At 43.2% G+C, this 22,105-nt stretch overlaps 1 protein-coding gene across 4 annotated transcripts in view; it reads right to left on the bottom strand.

The window, feature by feature from the left end:
* The window catches only part of sh3kbp1 (SH3-domain kinase binding protein 1), a 35,004-nt gene that overhangs the window by 9,504 nt on the left and 3,395 nt on the right, over positions 1-22,105 (bottom strand). The window contains exons 1-7 of one of the 4 annotated variants that reach the window (XM_019266983.2): positions 21,099-21,373; positions 13,571-13,728; positions 5,497-5,611; positions 4,969-5,075; positions 3,580-3,721; positions 3,362-3,441; positions 1,290-1,379 (exon numbers count right to left, since the gene is read on the bottom strand). In XM_019266983.2, the coding sequence (XP_019122528.1) occupies positions 1,290-1,379; positions 3,362-3,441; positions 3,580-3,721; positions 4,969-5,075; positions 5,497-5,611; positions 13,571-13,728; positions 21,099-21,102 (696 nt within the window). In that variant the 5' untranslated portion in view covers positions 21,103-21,373. Of the gene's footprint in view, positions 1-1,289; positions 1,380-3,361; positions 3,442-3,579; positions 3,722-4,968; positions 5,076-5,496; positions 5,612-13,570; positions 13,729-21,098; positions 21,374-22,105 lie in introns of those variants that run through there. The other 3 variants (XM_019266982.2, XM_027274234.1, XM_019266984.2) reach the window with 3 other exon arrangements.

Raw genomic sequence — 22,105 nt, 5'->3', positions numbered from 1 at the left:
CCTTCAGACACACACACACACACTGCATTGCACGAGGCGAGTTTCACGTGTGCTGCAGAGTTTACCGACACATCATGCATCATGGGAACAGGTTCTTTATGTAGATTACACAACAAACAATAAAGAAAACATTCATAAGTCTGGAGCCTGCAGAGACTGAGATGTTTTCGGGGGAAATATTTTTACGGACATGAAAAAATCAAAATGACAAAACCTGAAACCAACATTTTCATTTTCTTCCTCCTACTGGTTTCTGGCCACAGACATACTTTTGGTTTTACCTGCAGAGATTTACCGATGTATGAATTTTAACATTTAACAACCAGATTAAACCCAAAGTGGGCGTATCGCCAGGAACACGTGTTTTTCCTTTGTAATTTAGGCGAACTGACCCTTTAATTCCATCTTTAAAACACATTTAGCCTTTTAAACGGTATTCTGACCCTCGACACACGCGGATCTCTTTACAGAAACAAAGACTTATGCCACCAAACATGAGTTTAATGTAAGACAGAGCAGGCTCCTCACTAAATTCACACTACTGTAAACTCTTTGATTTACATATTGCACAGTTCACTGTTACTTGGTTTTTAATCTACTGTTACTGGTTCTATTTAACTGCCATTTATACATGTGCATATATTGTTTAAAATAGGATATTCTATAGGGTATATCGTTAAAGTTTTGTTTTCTTACTACTGTTTTCTTTCTATCACTCACCGTTTGGGAGCTGCGGTAACAAAAACTATTTCCCTGCGGGGATTAATAAAGTATTTCTGATTCTGATTCTAAGCTGAAGGAAAAGCCGAGGAGAACCGTGAGAAACACGAGAGACTTTAAAAAGGGTGAAGAAAGCTGAAATCTAAAATGAAAAGAGAGAATGTGACCCTACCGTGCTCTCCTCTGGTCCCAGTGAAACACAGACAGACAGACAGACAGACAGACAGACAGACAGACAGACAGACGGACGGACGGAGCTCCGGCAGCAGCAGACAGCATGTGTGAATATGTAAACGTCAGTGAAAAGCTGTATTACCTCCCCTCCTCCCTCTCTCTCTCTCTCTCTCTGCACTGTGGAGCTCTCACTTCTGCTTTGCTTGTCAAATCCCTGCAGGATGTGTGTGTGTGTGGTGTGTGTGTGTGTGTGTGTGTGTGTGTGCGTAACATTAAAACCACTTCCTGTGCTGTAAAACTGAAAGACAGGAAGGGGAGGAGCCCAAGACTTGGGACTTCCTTCCCCCCCCGTTAGTCGCTAATCACAATACAATGACGAATGAGTGTGTCTTTACCTTGTCCCCCTCTGAGTCCACATCCATGGAGCGCGGTCTGAGCTTGATGGGCTGGTCCTTGAAGATGTCTCCGAAGCCGAACCCTCGGATCTGAAGAGGTGAAAAGATTTCAGCGATGAGTGCTGAATTTAAAAAAAAAAACGCTATTCATAGACGAGCAGGAGTTTGGTTTGAGTCTCAAACACTGACCCTGCTTAAAGAGGGAGAGAGTCTGAGGCTTGCTGACATCAGCTGGAAGAGTTTCAGGGGATATAAAAAGTCCCACTGCTGCAGAATAATCTCACTTCTCCACCGTCTGCACTCTTGGTACATTCCACCTTCGTGTTTTCTCAAAATATTTCCGATAAACAGCTTCAAAACGACCTCGGCGCAGTTATCGGTTCACATTCGCAACCTTGGATCTCCTGTGAATTTAGCCGATAATCAGCCCGACTTCTTACTTTACTCGCGGTGACAGTAACAGTGACATCAGTGCACTTTCATACTCGTTATTTCCAGCACATGAATGCATTCACACTCTCAATTATGGCAAAATGTCGTGTACTGCGAGCAGAAAGAGAGAGAGTCAGAAGAGTTAAGAGGCTGCTGGAGCCGGAGTGGTCGCGGTGAATGCCACAACGTACAAATGTTAAGTTGTACATGTGTCCTGTGGTTTTATTTCAGCAGACAGATGTTGGCGATAATGCTCAGCGTGGTTGCGATTTGGCTGAGAAGAAAAAGAAAAACGGAAGAGTGACGTGTCCGCCACACTACGCTGGGCAGTGCAGAGTACACAGCGTGCTACGTAGAAACGCTGGAGCCGATCTCAGCTGTACACCCTACAAATCAAACCAGTTCTGACACATAGAGACAAGCAACCATTGACACCTACGGATAATTTAGAGTCATCGGTTAACTTGCATGGCTTTGGAAACATGCAAACTCCACATTACAATCTCCATTATCCACTTCCTGTCTCAGGACCTGTCTGCAGTCTCCTGCAGGGCAGTGGCTGGAGTTAAACTCATGTGACGCATCTGCAGGAAATGATTCAGGAGTGTGCTGCCTGATGACGCCTGGATTGGATTTGTCGTGGAAAAGCAGTTTCATGTTCCTCTTTTGTGTGCGTAGAGATGCCGCGATGGATGGACGGGACTGACTAATCGTTTCTGCTCGTAGTTTCTGACAAAGTATGAAAGCTTTTTGAAGCTTTTTGTCTGTTGTCTGTCAAAAATCTTGTTAAATACGTTTGACCCTGATTCAAAGAGTCGAGACGCTGGTCAAGAAGTGAATAAAAACAAAATGATAGATGTTTGATGTTCAAACTTCTGAATTTTATGCTTGCAACACGATCCAACAAGTTCAACAAGAGACTGAAAATCACCTGTTACCTTCAAAATCATGAAAGGTGCTATGAAAGTTGTGTCCTCAAAAGGCTCGTTCACAAGAAAGGACGGTGTGATGTTCGCCCCTTTGTGAACTGTAACCAGCAATAGATTCACAGCTTTCACCATCTGCAGTCCATGATAAAGAATCCCACGAAATCTCCCTGGATGCAAAGCACCAAGGCTGAGCATCGAATGCTCACGACATTCGACTCTTCGGTGCATTAAAACCTGACAGGACTGTATAAAGGACGATCTTACACGGGCTCAGGAACGCTTCAGAAAACCGCTGTCGGCAAACACAGTTCGTCGCTGCATCTACAAATGAAAATTAAGACTCTGCCATGCAAAGAGAAACACCGTTGACTTCTCTGAGTCCGAGCCCGCCTGAAATGAGTCCACATTTAAGATTGTTTTTGGACGTTTAACACAGCGTCCCAACGTTTTTGTAGCAACTAAAGTTGTCTGATGATTGAAGTGAAGTAAAAAAGTACAAAATGTCGTGGATAAGAAGTAGAACGCAGCATGAAAGTTGTGTACTTGGTTATTCCACCGTTGACTACAAGGTCATGTTTTTTGCAGAGCTGAAACAGTTTCATATCTGGGGCAGGATAATCCTGACGGTCCTCGGACTGAAACATCGTGATGCGGTGATACAGAAGTGTGGATGGTGTGAAGAACGAGTTGTTTTGCTGATTCACTGATTACCTTCTTGGGCTGGATTTCTCCTGACCCTGTTTCTGACCGACTGTCCCCTCCATCACTTTCACTGCCGGGGCTGTCCTTACCTGCACACACAAACAAAACAACATACAGGAGTTTGCTGGGTAGAAAAAAGTCATTCATTTTGCAACCAGAGTCTTTTTATCATACATATATATAATATATATATATGTGTGTGGCTGCCTTCCCACCATCTGACTCACTGGTGCGGCTGCGCAGCTCCTCCTGCGAGGTTTCTATGGAGGGCGTCTCCGACACCGACTCCGCCAGGATCTCTTTGGTGAAGTTCGAGGGAAACATTCCGGTTTTCCCGTTTAGAAATCCTTCCCACCAGCCCTCCTCTACCTGAACACACACACACACACACACACACACACACACAACATCCAGAGAAACCACACAGAGATTAACGAGTGCACACTCACACCCCAATGTTTTCATGATTTTGGGTTGTTTCCTGTTTTATTTTGTAATTCTCCTCTGTCGTGTTTCCCGCCAGTTTTTGATCATCTGTTCCACCCTGATTAGTTCAACCTGTGTCTTGTTATCCTGCGTACATTTTGTGTTTTGGCGTCTACATTTGGGGCCTTGACAAACATGCACTGACTTCCTGTGAGGCAAAGAATTGATTTTAAAATAAGGACAGTTCTGCTGCTGCTGCTGCTGCTTTATGACAAACACCTCCCGGGTGGTGCGGTCTCAGGTGTGTGTTCACCGTTCCCCAGAGAGTCCAAACTAAATCCGGAGAAGCAGCTTTCAGTTTCTGGTCACCGCACACCTGGAACAAACTCCCAGAAGAGTTGAGGTCTGCGACAACTTTCACTTATTTTAAAGCGAGCCACAAAACCTTAAAATTGGGTCTTTTCAGTCATTTCTTGCACTAAACTCTAATTTGTATTCTCCTGTTTGCTCTGTGTTTAACTTGTTTTTAATTTGATCTTGGATATTTATCCACAGCACTCTGTTTTCATGAACCAACATTTCTGTTTTTCTTGATTAATCGATTACAGTTGAGTCACAGTTGTAGTTTGTGGTGGAGAGGAGGTTCATCTGGCTCAGGTCTGTTTGTCGACACCCTCCCATCTTCATATTCTCCATGTTTATTTATTATTATTATTTTGCCATCCTGACTGTCCATACTGTGATTTCATGTTATTCTCTCCTCTGAGGCTTTTTTTTTAGTTTTTCCTTCCTCATCTGAATCAAATGTGTCGTGTTCTGTCCAGATTGTGAAGAAAATTTCTGATTTGTAATTTTGGTTTATATAAATAAATAAATAAACAGACCAGGAACATTAAATTGTTCAGCTGAACTGAAGAAGAAAATCAAATATTCACACTTGATGAACTGATAATGAATTAAATTATGAATCAGTTGCAGTTAATCATCTATTAATTTTTTTATTTCAGATTGATTCATTGTTGCCAGTATATAAACTTGTCAACACTGTGGCCTCGTTTCAAGAGATAAATGTGTTGATTCGTCTGCTCGTTTGTCCTGCCGGCTGATTTCTGCCAAATGATTTTGAAGTTTGTCATAAAAATCACGACTGTGAATCCAGTGAAATGTTTTTTTTATTTTTTTTATCTCACCTCTGCTATGATCTCGATGACGTCTCCTATTTTCAGCTCGAGCTCGTCTTCATGCTGAGGCACGTAGCTGAACGCCGCTTTACACCTCCGCTTACGGATTTGCTCTCCTGCAGCACACACACACACACACACAGAGGTCAACAACACACACACATATTTCCAACTTACATGTAAGGTGATTAGCTCACGCGCTTATCCATAATCCATGACTTACAGCGAGCGAACAGGTGACACGGCTGACAGCGCTGACCTTTGACCTTTCAGTCAGAGGACCAGCAAAGACACCGGAGACTTGTCTCACACTCATTAGCCTCATTACCACACACCAGCTGGGCAATGCTGCGATTCCTCTCTTGTCCACAAGGTGTCCCCCCTCCTCATGTTAAACTTTAAGGCGTAGCACGTTCATAGATGTGTGACCCAAATCCCTCGTCACACTAATAGGATCCACGTTTGAGATTTAAACCTGCCTAACGTGTATCAATGTATGTGACTGCATTAGTGTGTGTTTGAGTGTGTGTTGTGTACCTTTCCTGCCCGGTCGTACGCCGGGATCGGACACAGGGCTCGCCCTTCCATTGGAAAGATCCGATCTGATCATGCTCGTCTGTCCTCCGTCCCTCTTTGCCTCTTTCTTTATCTCCTGCAGAGAGAGAGAGAGAGAGAGGAGCAGGAGATGATGAGCGGAGGAGGTGAGGACGGATGGTGGGAGAGTCAGAAAAAGGTTCAGGTGACAAAATGTATGTTACAGGAATAGAAATAAGGCGAGACGAGAGAGTTATTATATAATAATGCAAGAGGAAGAAGGTAAGCCCGAGCCACACATGCTGATAAAAAGTGGAGGATAACAATGGAATACTTTTAAAATGTGCACGATGACTAAAATCCGACTTAAATACAAAAAAAGTCTGTTAAATGAGTCTAAACTGCAACTTTAATATAGAATATCACATCTTAGCGTATCATGAAACAACAAAATGAGCTGTTTACGGACATCTTAGCGTATCATGAAACAACAAAATGAGCTGTTTACGGCGTCATTTGCTACTTTTAAAGACCCTAACGGATAAATAACGACAGTAGAAACAGGTTGACTTAATACATTTTCTCTGTCTTACATTACCATGAAAATAAAGTGGAAAATAATCTGAATTTTTTTTAAAAAGCGACAAATACTACTGCAGTTTTGGATATATTTGACGACATAGTGAACAACAAATAGGAAAAATGGACCAATGTTGAATTTTGTAAGTGAGCTGTCATTAAATCAGAGTGCAGCCAGGATGCACCTCTTCATGAAAGACAAAGAAAAAATGCCAATGTTTACCTTTAAAACTGTTAATATTGGATCAATAATATGATCTATATGCACTCGTGCAAAACATGTGACCAAATTGTACCAAAACTATATATAATAATATCATATTATATCATAATTCCTGCATATAAGTCTGTGAATGTTTCTAAAGTCTCTTCAAAGCTGCTCACTTCTCTCTGACCTACAGTTCTTCTCTTTTGGTGTCTGTGACTTGTTTTCATTTGACACTCGTGACGTGTCGCCGAGTTTATCTCTGTACTGCGGCTCATGTTTGTTCCTCTTCGTGGCAGCATTTGTCACAGAAGTGATACTGAAGCCGATTTTTATCAATCTGCAGCGATGAAACGCAGCTTAAAAAAAAAAAAGAGATCAGACAGGCAAACAAACTAAATAAGAGCATAAATAATGTAACAGATTAAAATGTATATATGAATAAATGAAGCTCAAGTAAAGGTCGGACTGAAAAATGTGTCTTGCTGTATCTAAGCACTACAAGTGTGAGTTATCTTAACGTTCTGATCTGGTTTCGGTGCATCAGATAGTGACATCTGTGTTTAAAGCTGCACATGCCCTTTGTGCATGTAAAGCTGAAGCCTGAGTCCACGCAATAAACCTTTGAATGTATTTAATGCTGTAAATAAACAGTAGTGACCCTCACTGTTTACCTGCAGACGACCAGCCAGAGCTCGCAAAGCACCCAAACAGAAGAACTCGCCCTCTCCTGCAGCGCTGCAACCTTTCCCTGCGCTGCGAGCTCTCCGTCCACATGACTTTCACTCGCATAAAGAATCACAAGACTCCATGCGAAACTGATCAGAGAAACCCAGAGAGAGAGAGAGAGAGCGACAGGCAGACAGACAAACACTCAGAGCGACGGGAGAGTCAACAAGCAGGCGGACACGGAGACAACAAACCTCCACACACACACACACACACACACACATGCCGGAGACACGCCGGTTCACATCTCTCCACCACATTCATCATGACACTGTTTCATAAGTCCTGGCCTGTGGCGGACGCAGCTCGGGGAAGCAAACGCAGACCCCGATGTACCGGCTCACAGAATCTGACCCCTCACACACACACACACTAGGGTCGTCTCTGGCCTAAATCCTTTAATAAACCGCTCAGATCCAAAAATATCAACAACAAAGATGTTGTCTTATCAACTTAACCCACAGATTCGACGGAGAGCAGATTCACGTTCTCGGTAGAAGTAGGCCAATTAAATTCTGACAACAGGAAGCGAGCGATTAAAACTCTTAAGGACAGAGTGGAAATTGTCCTCTGGACCACGTGAACACAGAGAAAACTGGAAAACACACACATTTGTTTTACCTTTCTCCTCTGTATGAACACATTTATATTTAAAGGTGGTCATCCGGACGAGGTGTTCCCCCTTACGTCCAATCTTTAAGCCACAGAGAGACATCACAAATGTCATGTTTGTGTCCACCTCTCTCTTTGGCTGCTGAATGACGGAGCAGCACTCACATTAGTTACAAATTTTGCCCGTCCACTGTGAGCAGTGTTGTAGTTAGTGTAGTACTTCATTTAATTGAAAAATTCACTAATTCCTCAACAGCAAACTGAACAAACACAGATGTGTCTGAATCTGTGTATCTGCGGCCAGTAGGGGGCAGCTCTACTGGCTGAACATGATCTGACAGTATTGAGTCTAACAGGGAAATGACTCTACTTCTCACTCATTAACTCAGTCAGCAGTTTCCTCGTGTGTTCACGATCTCGATCGAGAGTCTTTAAATCTTCTTCCATTCAGCATGATGTTCATGTTGTAAACTACGCTCACAGTTAGAGTAAAATAGACGATGAAGACGGGTTTGATCGAGGGCGTGGCAACTGTACTTCTGTTTTAATGTAACGTTTGGCCGTGATATGACGGACTCTGATCAGGCTGATCCGCTGTGATGCCAAACTCCAGGCTTCAAAATGATACAAACTTATTTTGTAGTTGTGGAACGGTGCAGCGACGGAGACATCTTTGGAGTTAGGAGGTGCATCTCATCTCTTTTAGTATACGTAACCAAGTACCAAGCTAATGTCTGGAGACAGAGAATCTACCAAAATATCAAAAATAATCATGTTAGATGGCATTAAAAATGAAGACTGATTAAAATATGATGATTAATGGATTGGCCAGTCCAAAGAACATTAGCAGTTTGATCATCTATTTCATGTTTTTGGTGATTTCACACGCAGAAGTGCCAAAAATGCACAGGATACTTTATTATGATCACTTATTAAAGGTCCAGTGTGTAGAATTTGGTTGCATCTAGTCGCCGCATTGCAATCTCCTAGAGTCAGTATTTAGTTTGTCTGCTCTGGGCTACTGCATAAAGATATAAGAATTATAAAGTAATAAAAATAAGTACTATACATACATGAAACCATAGTTATGAATATTATATTCCATGTTTGCCTTATTCTAAAAATTAAAGGCCCCAAATCTTACACACTGCACCTTTAAATATCTTCAGCTTGTTGATCGTGATAGAGATTTTTCTGTATTTCTTTTATGATTCATAAACTAAAATGATTAGATAATAAAAAATTGAGAATATAATCTGCAAATCAATTGATTTTTTAATAAATTAGCGAATGTTTGGGACTGAATCCAAACATTCTGGTTGTCGGGCAGAAAACCAAAACAATGAGCTAAAAGAAGCTAAAACGAACCTTTGAGTTAAAATGAGCAGATTGCTTTTTTGTTTTGTTTTTTAAATATGATGATTTTCTGATCTGATCGGGTCGTTCACACGGTTACCCTCACTGACGTGTGTTGTGTGTGTTAAATAGGCTAATGCAGCGTTAATTGATTCTGCTGGAGCGGAGCTCTTAACGCTACATCCTGCATGTTTTCGTGTACTGCAAATAGACGCCGCATTCATTCAGAAACTGACATGAACAGGCACAAACCCACAGACTGACTGGTGAAAAAAAAAATCACTTTTAACTTGGAGACTCCACGGTGCATAAACCTGCCCACACAGAAACCCACAGCGGCCGTTTGTTAGCCTACGGTTTCCCGTTTTGTGTTTTTTTAAGCGGAGCAGAGGCGGCGTTCAGCGTCTTTATGCTTCATGAAAAGCAATGAATCTACATTCTTTAAAGACATCTGTTATCTATCAAGGCTGCAGGTTTTAAATAATTAATATATCTGCGTTTAGAGCCGAGGACGAATGATCGCGTGGCGTGGCAAAGGAAATCAAGGACAGAGCGAAACTCCACTGTTCTTGGAGGCCTTTGTTACGACTTGGACGGCGTTCATGCTCGACTGCAGTTCCTCCTGTGGGGATATGGAGGTAACCCAGAGTTAAAGGAAACCCAGCTGAAAAGTGGAGAGGAAGAGAACATGATTCATCATATCTGAACAGGAAACACCTGCATAATGTACACTGCGGAGGTTGTGTGTGTGTGTGTGTGTGTGTGTGTGTCTGGCAGCGACTGTAGTTTACACAGCGCTGTTATAATGCTAAACATTAGGTTTGTGGGTCCCCTGTCACCAGAACCTCTGACCTTTCCTCCCAGTTACAGATAATGCAAAACAATGCGGTGTGGCAGCCGACCACAAGGACGCAAGAGCACGACGAAATGATCTGAGACGTAGAGAGAGAGAGAGAAACAGCAGGAAAACAGAGAGAGAGAGAGAGCTCTACTTGTGAAATGCACAGGAACAATGACGTAAAATATTATTTCCCCTCTTTTCATAAAGCCTGGTAGTTGTTGCACAACTCTGTTCAGTGGTCACAATACTGAAAGGCTGCTTTTACACGAGCTGACCCACACACAGACAGCTGATTAAACCCTTTACTTTTTAATTTTCTGGAGCAAAAATGCCAAAAGTCAAATGTGACTATGTGCTGCTTCTCTCATTTTTTATATATTTTCATTAAACATCATGAAAACTGAATATATGCAGGTTTTATTAGGACAAAACAAGACGTTTAAAGACTTCGACTCACTAAGTCGGTCACTAAGTTTAGACATCATGTTCGCCATGATCAAAGCCCCTCACACTATCAAATAAAACGCCCACGCTGACTTTTAGCTCTTGAATTTGTAAATTCGATCAAATCCAGCTGCTCGGCGTCGAGCGTGTGATTCTGATTTCGTCTAAATCCTCACAGGTCAGGTGATTACAACACACAAACAAACTCCACCCGCCGACGGCTTCACGGATCGAGTGAGAACATATCCAGCATCTTAAATAATCGCCGGGTCGCAGCTCTAAGGCCGTCGGTAGTTGGCACTGGAGTTCTTGACAAACAGTAATTGATGGCAGTTGATCGCGCGTTTGGAAATGAACGATGTCAACACGTTTTAAACGACATGCGTAATCTCCGCATTTCCATCGTTTGCACAGCTGATAACTGCTCCGGTCTTTGACAAACACATGTATTTGTACACTCGCATCAGTAGCTTCTAGTCTTATGACATCTCTTACATTGGCTGCTTTGCTATATTAACCCACTAATAACACTGACGGGGTTCAGGATTAGCACGCTGTTAACCTGAGCTGACCTTCCTTAAATGAAAAGTTCATCCGTCGACCTTCACCTCAATGTTTATCTGTGCCGGTCGCCTGCATACCATCACTTCCTGTCCCCCTTTTAAAACCTGTCTGTCCTCATCCCCCCGCTACTTCCTACACACACACACACACCAGCATTGCCAGGCTTAATGTCACTGATTCCCATAACTGCAGTCTTGTGACAGACCAGTCTGGTATTACTGCATTACTCACAGCCTCTCTCCGTCTCTCACACACACACACACATCCATGCAAACACCGTGAGTGAGCCTTCACAGGCCCATTGTCCGCCTCCTCTGACAGTCGGTCAGCACAAATGCAGCCTGGCTGCCACAGCAGACCACCTGACAATGGAAGGACTTCTTCAGCACTGTCGAAAATGTGAACGCCGCTCTCTGTCACCAGTGACCTGTGGCACTTTTCTACTTCCCATGCACATGATACAGTGAAGCAGATACTTCCCCTTTCTCGTTACCACAAACACACTGTTTTACTATGCATATCAAAAGCCTCAGCGCGGGTTTGCTCATTCTGAGCCTTCGGTCTGACACCTACGTGTCTTATTTACCTTGAGAACTACTTTTTTTTCTAACTGTCACACGGATACTTAATCTGTCACCTGCTAACAAAAAGGGACATACGAGACTAGAGCTGCGATCAAGCGGTAACCTCCGTGGCTGTGAAGTGAAGCCAATGTGGAAGTGCCAAAAAACTGTTCCTCAAAAAACTGTTCCTCCACTGAGTCTGAGTCACACAGTTACTAGACTATTAAGACTATTAAGAGTGAAGGCCGCTTTGATTGACAGGTGGGTGCCTTCGAAAGCACCCAGGCTTCGTTAAGCCCGCCTCAGATCCACCCACAGTCCACGTCTTTTTAGATTAGCCTGGAGGCGGCAGAGGCACCACACTCACACACACTTCAGAAACCTGTGGGTGACGTCACGGATATAACGTTCATGTTTTATTCTGTCGATGGCTCCGACGAACTCATTCATTGACTGATTCAGTGATTTAAATGTCAGGAAAGTCTGCAAATTGTCCATCATGTGATGTCCCATGAGGCATCGTTTTGTTCGATCAATAATCCCAAACTATCCAGTAAAGTATCCAGTTTACGATCATAGAAGACAAAGAAAACTATAAAACGTTGCACATTTGAGAGGCTGGAGCCACAGATTATTATTATTCTTATAATAACTTAAACTATGAAACGATCATTTCAGCTTCCACAACTTGTAACCATCGGTGCACTGCGTTCTGTGTGCTCCGCTGCCGCCGGAGCTATCCGGTCGAGTTTCAGAATGAAATACCAGGTGCATATTTACACATTTAGAAGCGCATTAAAGGCCAAATCTGAGCAAATAAACAGTCTGGCGTTCAAACCGCTTCACTTCTAATATGCTGGGGTTTGAAGTCACGTGGAGGATGAGACGTTCCTGGTGTGGTTTTTTTACGCTATCAGATGGAAAAGTTTGAGACATCTGAAAGAGGAAATCATACGATGTGCTGAAAAACAAGTCCATCACACATTTTTAGCCTGCTATTTTAAAATTTCAGCAGCTTCTGAAACAGCCTTTACACCTTTACAAAATCAGGAGTGCCGTGCGGAGGTGTGGAAGGAGGCAGGGTTTGAACTTCTCCCTCTGGTTCTCTTTTTTCGTTCATTATAGATCACTTTTGCATCACTGGGAATCTTTTTACTGTCCAAAAGTGTTTGTTGTTATTTCCTTTTTTACGATTCATTGCCCTTTTCCATGACAGCAGGCGGTTCACTTTCAAGGTTTGCGGTTCAGGGCAGGTATGAACACTTCTACTTTTAGACGTGGTCGGACAGAAAACTTCATACAAACTACATTTTAGTCAAACTTGGCTCCATTAGCATTTCGAAGTATACGAGCCTTTAAAGTTCGTGTAAAGGCAATTCTGAGATTTCTTTCAAAACACATTAAATATGTTGGAAAATAGTTGCTGAAAACACTTTGAACTGAAAAACTAAAACAAGTCTTTCACCAGTTTTCAGTCCAGGATTTTGTGGGCGGTCCTTAAAGGGTTGCTCGATGACACGCTGAGGCCACCAGAGGACACGCCCCCCTTATTTTTGGGTTCTTACTGAATGTGGACTGTTTACATAGCTTTCACAGGAATGCAACCAGTGTGCAACCATATATGGAAAGGTGTAGGGTACTTTAGTCATGTATTGGTTCCCTGAGTGGAGAAATAAACAAATGTAGATGCTTCTATACTAGAAATAAAGGTTTGCTTAATGGTTTGAGGAGAATAAAAGTGATGAGAATGAAATACTGTGGTCTTCATAGTCAAATTTTTCACCCACCTGTATGTTGTATTCGATATTAACAACTATGTTTTCTGCCGCAAGGAAATATTTGACAGTGCTGTCAGTGGATGAAAATGCAGTCGATATATTTTTAGTTTCAGCCTTTAGACTGACCTACACTTGAACAAGTGAACCTAGTCTGACACCAACTTCTGTATCATCAAAATAATCCACATTTTAACCCTCAACAAATGTGAAACAACATGTGTTTTCTGGCACCAAAAAAAAAAACCTCACAAACACACCCTGCAAACCACACTGCAGTGACAGAGTGGAAACTGCATGTTTGCTCTGCTTCTATTTATGGAGGGCCTCTCGTCGGTTTCATGAAGCGAGGAAGAGACTGAGAATGAGCAGATAAAAAAAAATGAGGTGGAAGTTTGTGATTACTCACCCTGACAAAGTTATCCGGGAACAGGCCCCTGCGTCCGCCCAGCTCGCCCTCCCACCAACCTCCATCGTCCCGCCGTATGTTCACGATGATGTCGCCCACCGTCAGGCTCAACTCATCGTCCTGCTGAGCCTCATAGTCAAACTCCACCACGGCCTCCACTGGGGCGAGAGACATCGAGAACGAGAAAGCAAGAGCGTTAATGAAAAACCACAATAAAAGGTGACACGTATGTCATCGTTTTACATCATCTCTCCCTTTGATTGATCGTGCTGGTTGTCTTTCTTGACTGAAAGCTAGAAGTGAAAGAGGAACACGTGCATTTATTCTGACCTGCAACACTGCAGGCATAAAATAAACTGTATATTTTCTCTCTCTTTGGTTTAATTTCCTCAAATGAAAGCAGATCAGCAGATTCAAATCAAAAATACACAAACAAATGAAGGCCAGAAAAGTACTCGAGGGGGAAGTGGAATTACCTGTGCTATCAAATGCATCATGAACATTTCCATTGCACGACTACAAACTTGTATCACAATCGCCACGCTGCTGCTCTGAGGTTCACTCTTCAAACAGGAAAACAGTTTCTCACTCGCTAATTAAAAGGCGCCCTGGGAATACGTGACTCTCACAGATGAATGCACTTCCTTCCTCTTAAACCGAGACCGTCCTCCCAAGAAAAACGTCAGCAAACATCTGTTTACCTTCAAGTGACAAAGGCCTCTCTACCTGACGTAGTAGCTATGACGGGAGCAGTGGATTAAATCACGTGACGTTGTTGTGGAGCGACAATCACTTTGCTTTCTTTTAACCGTGACCACGATCGTCCCGTAACCGTAACCATCATGGCGAAGCTCCCTAAACCTTTACAAAGCAGTCATTTAAACCCCAAACCACAATGTTTTCCCTAAACCTCGCTGAGTTGTTATTGTGCTGAGTGTTGTCACACGCTAAAAAGGATTTATTTCTCGATAGTGGATCGTAATGAAGACGAATAATGTTGCGTCTACGTGTTAAATGTGCCAGCTTGATAGCCGGGCTGCCCAGACTGTGAGCTCAGAGCACTGGAGGAGTGTTAGTGTTTGTACCACAGACGTTTTGGAGAACTGAGAAGAGGTTTTCAGGCCCCGGGCGTGGGCGAATGCTGACAGGGAGCGGAGTCGGTGTTGTGCTAGAACAGGAGCTGGGCAAGCAGTCAATGTTAACCAGGCTCGGCAGCCTCTGTGGACAGACCAAAGAGGATGTTGACATTAGAGGCTAAGAAAATTATGGAAGAGTGTAAGAAGCCGCCGGACAAGGGTAAATCTGTGACTTTTGGTCAATGGCGAGAAAATTGAGAAATAAAAGGTTGAAAGACAGACGCTGAGCTTCGCTTTGGAGCCAAACCTTGTCCATCATATGACGCACGCTGGCCCAAAAAGACTTCGACATAAACCTACATTGAGAAACACACAGCTGTAAAATGGTGGACACATATTTTTGAGCAACGACCCTCCATTATTATCCATTATAACATAAAGAAAGTCGACAGCGGTTAAATATTTAATCCCCATAAAAGTCAGCAGATGGCCAATAGAAGTCTCTAGTACGAGTTATCTATGGGCCATACAATCTGGAAGCGTACATGGACCATCTGGGTAATTTTATGACCAGAAATTGAACTTTCTGTTGGCTTCATGCACCACTGAGCAGTTCCCATGAGAATAAATGGAGCTCCAACACCAACACCAGTTCTTCATACACATCCGTGGTAATAATGCTTTGCAGTGATAAGGCTAAACAAGGCTGGATGAGAAATCTGTTGGGAAGATGCGGTCAGTGTTAACTTTTAACTCATATCTGTCAACGGTAGTGCTGATACGGCAGCTATTATTAGCCTCATGGGCTAGAATGTTTACCTTTCCATGGCAATACATCATCTCCTTGTCGACATGTCTCTGTTATTGGAAAGTACTTATGTAATCATTCAGATATATTATTGCAGGTTTTGCAGATGTGTCGGCGAGCGGGTCCTGGAAGACTGGATCTGTAATCCCCCTCACATTATGAGATAATCTGGGCTGAACATCAGTACTGAACAAAGTCCCAGACCAGTTTGTCCGGAGAGTTGAATCTGATAACTCGCGGAGGGAGTGTTCATTATCAGCGGGTTAAAAAAGCAGATGCGATTGGAATTAATCGACCGAATAAAAACAGTGTTTCGTCTTTAAAACTCAGCAGCATGACTGCGATACGTTACAAACAGAATTACTGCTGTGGAAATGTACTTTACACACACAAACACCTTGTGACTTGCTTCTCACTTGTGACTTTAGCAGCTGCTAATACTTGAAAAAATGTACTGAATGTGTCATGTCACATATAGCTTTCTTAACTCTAAACCTTTGCACACACACACACACACACACATAAATTGGCTGTAGAGGCCTGATCCTTGTCTGAACTGTGTATGCAGCTAAAAGGTGGGTGGGAAGGGGGGTTGAAGCGGGGGAGTTTCAGGGGGTGGGGTAACCATGGGAACAACAGTATAAAAGGGGTGTTGCTATGACTCAGACACACTGGCTTCCTCCCCAAAACGATTTCTCCCTCACACACGTATGCACACACATACGGTACGTTGTTAAATGCACAGAAAGTTGCATGCTTGCACCAGTGCACTAACACCCCACAACAATGACACGATGCCACAGTCGGCCACAAGCGTGTGGTCAAGGGTGTCACTGAGCATCTAAATCAAGGAAGAGGAACTTCTATAAGTCATCAATATTAAACAGACAAAGAGGAATCCTTTAGTCCAAGTTGGCCTGGTGCTCAGATGGGGAGGATATGATTCTGGCTCAAGATAACCAGAGAGATTAGCTGCAGACGAGACAGCAACGTGGCAAGAATTCTTTCTTCTTTCTTTTTTTTTTTTTGCTCTCAGTTGTGTAGTTTGTGGGGAAGTGGCAAGTATAAGACTGTTCAGTAAGAAGAAGTATGTACACCCAATTTATAGCTAGTGGCAGTTGTTGTGCAAACCACCACCCTTTACAGTACATCCGAGTGGCAGAACATGACAACGCACTGCGGTCCGTCCACCCACCCACCCACGTCAGTCAACAGCACATACACTGCCGAGGAAGACGACAGCTTGTGCACAGAACACACATCGCAGAGTGTAAAGAAGGGTGCGAGTTAAAAGTGTCACAAAGTCAACGTCAAAGGGGCTGTGAAGAGGAGATCTGTCTATGCAGAAATAGTGGAAACTGAGCCCTGCAATAGATCCACACTGGATGTTGTTTTACAAAGCAAACAGCCCAAATTTATTGTCTATATGAAAGGACATGATATGACAACACAGCATGATGGAATGGCAAACACAATGCAGCAAAGAAAATGTGAAAGAAGAGTGACACTCTGAAAAGAAATATGAAGGTTACTGCAAAGAAATCTTAGAAATCAGCCTGCAGAGCTGCATAAATGAATTAATAATTAATTTATATTTTATATTTCAAAGATAAAAAACATAATTGAGCTGATCCTACAAAAGAAAAACATCTAAAGCCTGATATAGCCGAGCTCCATTATTATCCAAAGACTATTAAAAAACACATCTGGGAGCCACACGGTTGCCCTGGGTGACATCTACCTTCATTATCATGAACACACACACACACACACACACACACACACACACACACACACACACACACACACAGTGTGCAGTTTATTTTGAGTCAATCCCACATACACTGTCCTACTGCTGTACATACTCACTCGTGCGCCAAATCTGCAACTGAAATTAGCCTCCGACAAAATACATAATTTACTCCTGTTTGAGTCATGTCGGCCAAAACCAAACGGGGTCACTCGGAGACCCCATTTACACCTGATACGGACACACTTCTCAGTAGGCCGTATGGTAGCAGGGGTGAATAAATCCAGCACAAACTGCAGCTCTAAGAAGCTTGTTAGCCTCTTTATAGCTTGATGCATTGTTTGTCCTGTAGCTTTACGGTTCAGTCTATATCCACCAAGGTATGTGATAAACAACAAAGTTTGCGACTAGCTGCTGGATAAAGTTAAACATTTAGCAGCCAGGAATGCGGACGCTGAGTCTAATGAGTGAATGTTGAACAAAAACAAGACTTCAAATTAATGCTAGTGTATAAACAATGTTATCACAGACTGTTTGGACCTCACCAGTCTTAAAATGTTTAACTGGGTTAGCTGTAATACGTGTGAGAGCAAAAAGTAGCTTTAAGTCTGTGTAAAGTCAGAATAAAAATATGTGTTCCAGGACTGTGGGGGTCAGATGAGTTCATAAAATGAACATGATTGAGGATTAATTCATCTCTATCTCTCTGCTCAGGGTGGCCTCAGTGTGTCATCGAGCCACCCTTTAAGGACCGCCCACAAAGATCCTGGACTGAAAACTGTTTGAACCTCTAACTCCACATTTCAGTAATAAATGGTTCAAAGACTTTTCACGTGTTTTCAGAAACTATTTTCCAACATTTTTAATGTGTTGTGAAAGAAATCTCAGATTCGCCTTTACACAGACTTTAATGTTTGTTTAACTAACTAGCTAACTAGTCCACAGTTGAATGTGTTGATGGGTGGGTGGGTTAACCAGACATAAAGCTACTTTTTCTAGTACAAATATGTTTTAGCAAAATCAAACTAATTAACTTACACAAGCTTGACATAACGTATGGATCATTTAAGGGTCGGTATGCAGATTAGGGGTGTAGTTGTGAATTGCAACTCCCTCGTTTCACTCCTTTTACTCGCATGAAAGATTACAGGCATGAAATGCACAAAAAACACAAGAAACCCCATGTGTTTAATTTGTCCTTTCTGGGCTACTGTAAGATGACAGATCAAAATGGTGGACTCCCTGGAAGAGGACCCGTCTGTAGATATATAAACACGATTATTTACTAATGAAAACATAGTATGCGTAGTAAATTCTGTAACTAGAACCACCTAAAATGTACACACTGGACCTTTAAGTCATTTTCCAAGCGTCATATATGATGGAAAATTATTTATTTTGAACTGCAACGAGCAGAATAAGTGACTTACGGATGTCACGTCTTTGGGAAGTTGGCATTTTTTCTGCTACTTCATGACATACAGACTAAACAATTGCAATTGCAGATTAACGTATAATAAAAATAATTGTTAGTTTCAGCTCTGCTGTTGATGGTTGGTGATAGATTGCTTGTGTGTGCAAGGCTAAAAATGCAAAAATGACAGACAGGAGGCCGTGAAAAGACGAGAGACATGAATACTTGCAAGTCTGCAGACAAAACAAAACTCCCACTCAAGTGGTCAAGCAACACACACACAGACACACACACACACAGACAGACACACACATACAGGAACTGAGCGTCCTCTGAACAGCTGCAGTCAGTTTAGATAACGGGAAACTACACATACAGGCGCAGTGAACTCTGCAAAGCCATGCTGACATTTCACTGGTTTACAGCAGACCTGTGTTTAGTTGTGGGTATGTTTCAGTCGCTGATGATGTCAAGAACAGCTGCCTGTTTCTGTCGGTAAAACATTCGCGCTGGACTGCAGCCCACTGGGAGTCAAAGCCACCCACTCCAACTGTGGATCGGATCACAGACTTCAGCAAAATTCTCCCACATTAAAGGAAAATTCCAGCCATTCTCTGCTCATTATTCCGCTGCATTATGGGGAAGTTATTCTGCGCTTTTCTAAACTCCCTCAACCTGCATTGTCTATATCTAATTCCCAGCGTTTCGACAAAACCCCTTCGGTTTGTTTGCGACTTGTGTGCATTCGTCTTTGTGCTTTTAATGTAGGTGGAAAGAGAGACAGCACAGCAGAGACAAACAAAGAGAGTGAAAGTTTTTTCGATTCTGGCTGAGAAAAAGTGCCACAGGCCTTTTTCGGTTGTGCTTTCCGTCAGGACGAATGACGACAGAGAAACTTTTGAAATGTGTGTAACTGCACAATCTTTTGTGTCAACGTCACCGAATCAACCGTCAGAAATCTGCCTGAAAAACTGCAGCAGCAGCAAAACTGCAGAAGGATATCCACTGTGAGCGCGATGTTTTGTACTCGAGTCTTCGTTATTTTGAGGAACAAGCCTCGAAACAACAGAATAGTCCCGTAGTCCTGCAAGTTTAACGTAAAAATAACGTTAAAAAAGGGACCTGGGTGTCTTTTAACATCAATGCAATGCCAATTAGGTCCAAGTGTTGTGCCATCAAGTCTACTTTCACGATGCAGTGATGATTTACGTGACACTGGCATAGAGGCGTTAATTCAATGAGATAGTTAGTCAACCTGACTACGCCCGATGGTTGGTGCTTTGGCCTTGCTGGGGGTTTGATAGTTAGCGGTGTTGTTGTACTCGTGGATGGATTATAGGCCAAAAAACTTCCTTCACACCTGCTCCACCACTAACACCACCTTTCTGTGCATCGTGCATACATCCTGTCACCTTCAGCTAAATTGATTTGACAGATTTATTCAGGGCTGCGCGTACATGCAGGTGTTCAAACTGTGTGGAGGCCCTTTCCGTTTTTGTGGCTGATGCAGCACATTTAGTGGTCGCATATTAAAGCCCATCTTGTGATTAATTAAACACACATTGATCGACGGTAATCCGTCCATGTGTAACTGTGCCCGTGAGGTTAAGCTGTGCATTTGGTTTGTTTACATGCAGCAGAGACAGCCGTCCAATGGGGAAAGAAGAAGCTCATATCTTCATTTACGCTTCATGTCATGCTAGATTCACACCCTCAATGAATTCATTCATTTGCAAAGTGTGGAGTGCTCCTGCGATGATGCCAAGCAATCCGGAGGAATGTCTCCTGGGGTTAAAGGAGTAGCACGGAAAGGGAGGGAAGCGCATGCACGACGTCTGACAACCTGCAGTCAGTTTTAATCTCCATGCATTCGTGTGCAACAGCGCAGTGCTGTGGGAAATGATGGCGATGATGAGAGGAGGAAATGTCACAGTCACAGGCCTGCTTCATCCACGGAGAGAGAGAGAGAGAGAGAGAGAGAGAGAGAGAGAGAGAGGAGGGCAGAGCTGGAGAGAGTCAAACACTGTGGAACACAATGGGGCAGACAGACATAGACAGAGTGAATGTAAACGTGTCAACATCTGCAACTCATCAATGTGACCGGCTGCTCTCCTCCAAATCTCCGCGCTGCGCACGCCCACGCAGCTTTCTAATCATGAATACACACACACACACACACACACATATGAATATATGAAATATAAAAAGAAGCCAAGCCTGCTGTGGTCACTCACAAACAGCTCGGCTATGTCTGAAAGCGACGTCAGGGGAGGTGAGGTAGGGAGGATAGGAGAAAGCGAGAGGAGGAGGAGGAGGAGGAGGGTGGGTGCGTGTAGGAAGGAGAGAGGCTGAACCCAGCGCGCATCTGGACCGGGCGTTTATTCCAGCCTATCCAGATGCGCAAGAGGCGCTCGAGGCTATTTTTGGGGGCATTCTCCAAATTAGAAGCACAAAAAAAGAAAAGAAGCGATGCATCTTACCCATTTATGTCTCCCGGTGTGCTGCTGCTGCTCCTGCAGGCTTTGTCGGTAACAGAGGAAAGGTGGTTTGTTTCAGGTAAAGAGAGAGAGACAGAGAGAGGGGGGTTTGTACCGGAGCGGGTCCCAGCCTCCTGCTCGTACTAGAGATCCGCTGAAACGGGAGGAGGGTCAGATGAAACCATATTCCTTCCTCTCTCTTTTTTTTCTCTCTCTCTCTCCGGTGACACGACAGAGGAGGCAGAGCGAGGAGCGGAAAAGAGCTGATGAACAAATCTCTCTCTCTCCCTCGTTGCGTTCACGGACCACGCGTAAATCCCAGCTTCTCGTGACGCAATTCGTTGCACCGTGCATGGGTGCGCTGAGAACAGATGGCGGCGACATGCTTCAGTTTGTGTTTGTCTGTCATCATATTAAGATTAGTTTCTCTCAAATGAACCGTTTTTCCACTTGGACATGATTTCCCACTCCTCACACACCCTCCCTTTATTATAGAAATTTCATAATAATAATAATAAAAAAGAGTTTGTTCATGTGACATAAAAAAAAGCAAAGTTAAAAGCAGCAACCAGCAACCAGGTCAGGCAACCATCTTTAATGGTCTACAAAAGCGAGGAAAAAGCAAGAGAGATAAAGACAAACGTTATCACTAATGTCATCATACGCTCGATTCATGCAAAACCTGACGTGGCGTAAAAAGGGGGATCTGACACACTCCAAGAAAACCTGCCTTGAAAAAAAAAACGCTCTTAAAAGATCATCCAGTAACTGTCTTTTCATAATTGCACTCGCGTTTCGTTATCTCCAGGCTGACTATAATGTGCGACTGTTGAGGTAAACATCAGAGTTGTTCATACAGATCCGGGGATGGTGAAGTGAGGCCTCATATTTGGGTGAGATGAAGGATGTGGGTACAGAGATCTACTGCCTACGCTTCGTTGTCTGCCCTCCTCGGCTCGTTGTTAGCACTGTCTATGCGGTTACAACAACAACTCCTCTTGCAACTGCAC

Source organism: Larimichthys crocea, chromosome XXIII, assembly GCF_000972845.2.
Source record: "Larimichthys crocea isolate SSNF chromosome XXIII, L_crocea_2.0, whole genome shotgun sequence".
In the NCBI taxonomy this organism is placed as follows: domain Eukaryota; kingdom Metazoa; phylum Chordata; class Actinopteri; family Sciaenidae; genus Larimichthys; species Larimichthys crocea.
This window is presented reverse-complemented; position numbering and strand designations above follow the sequence as displayed.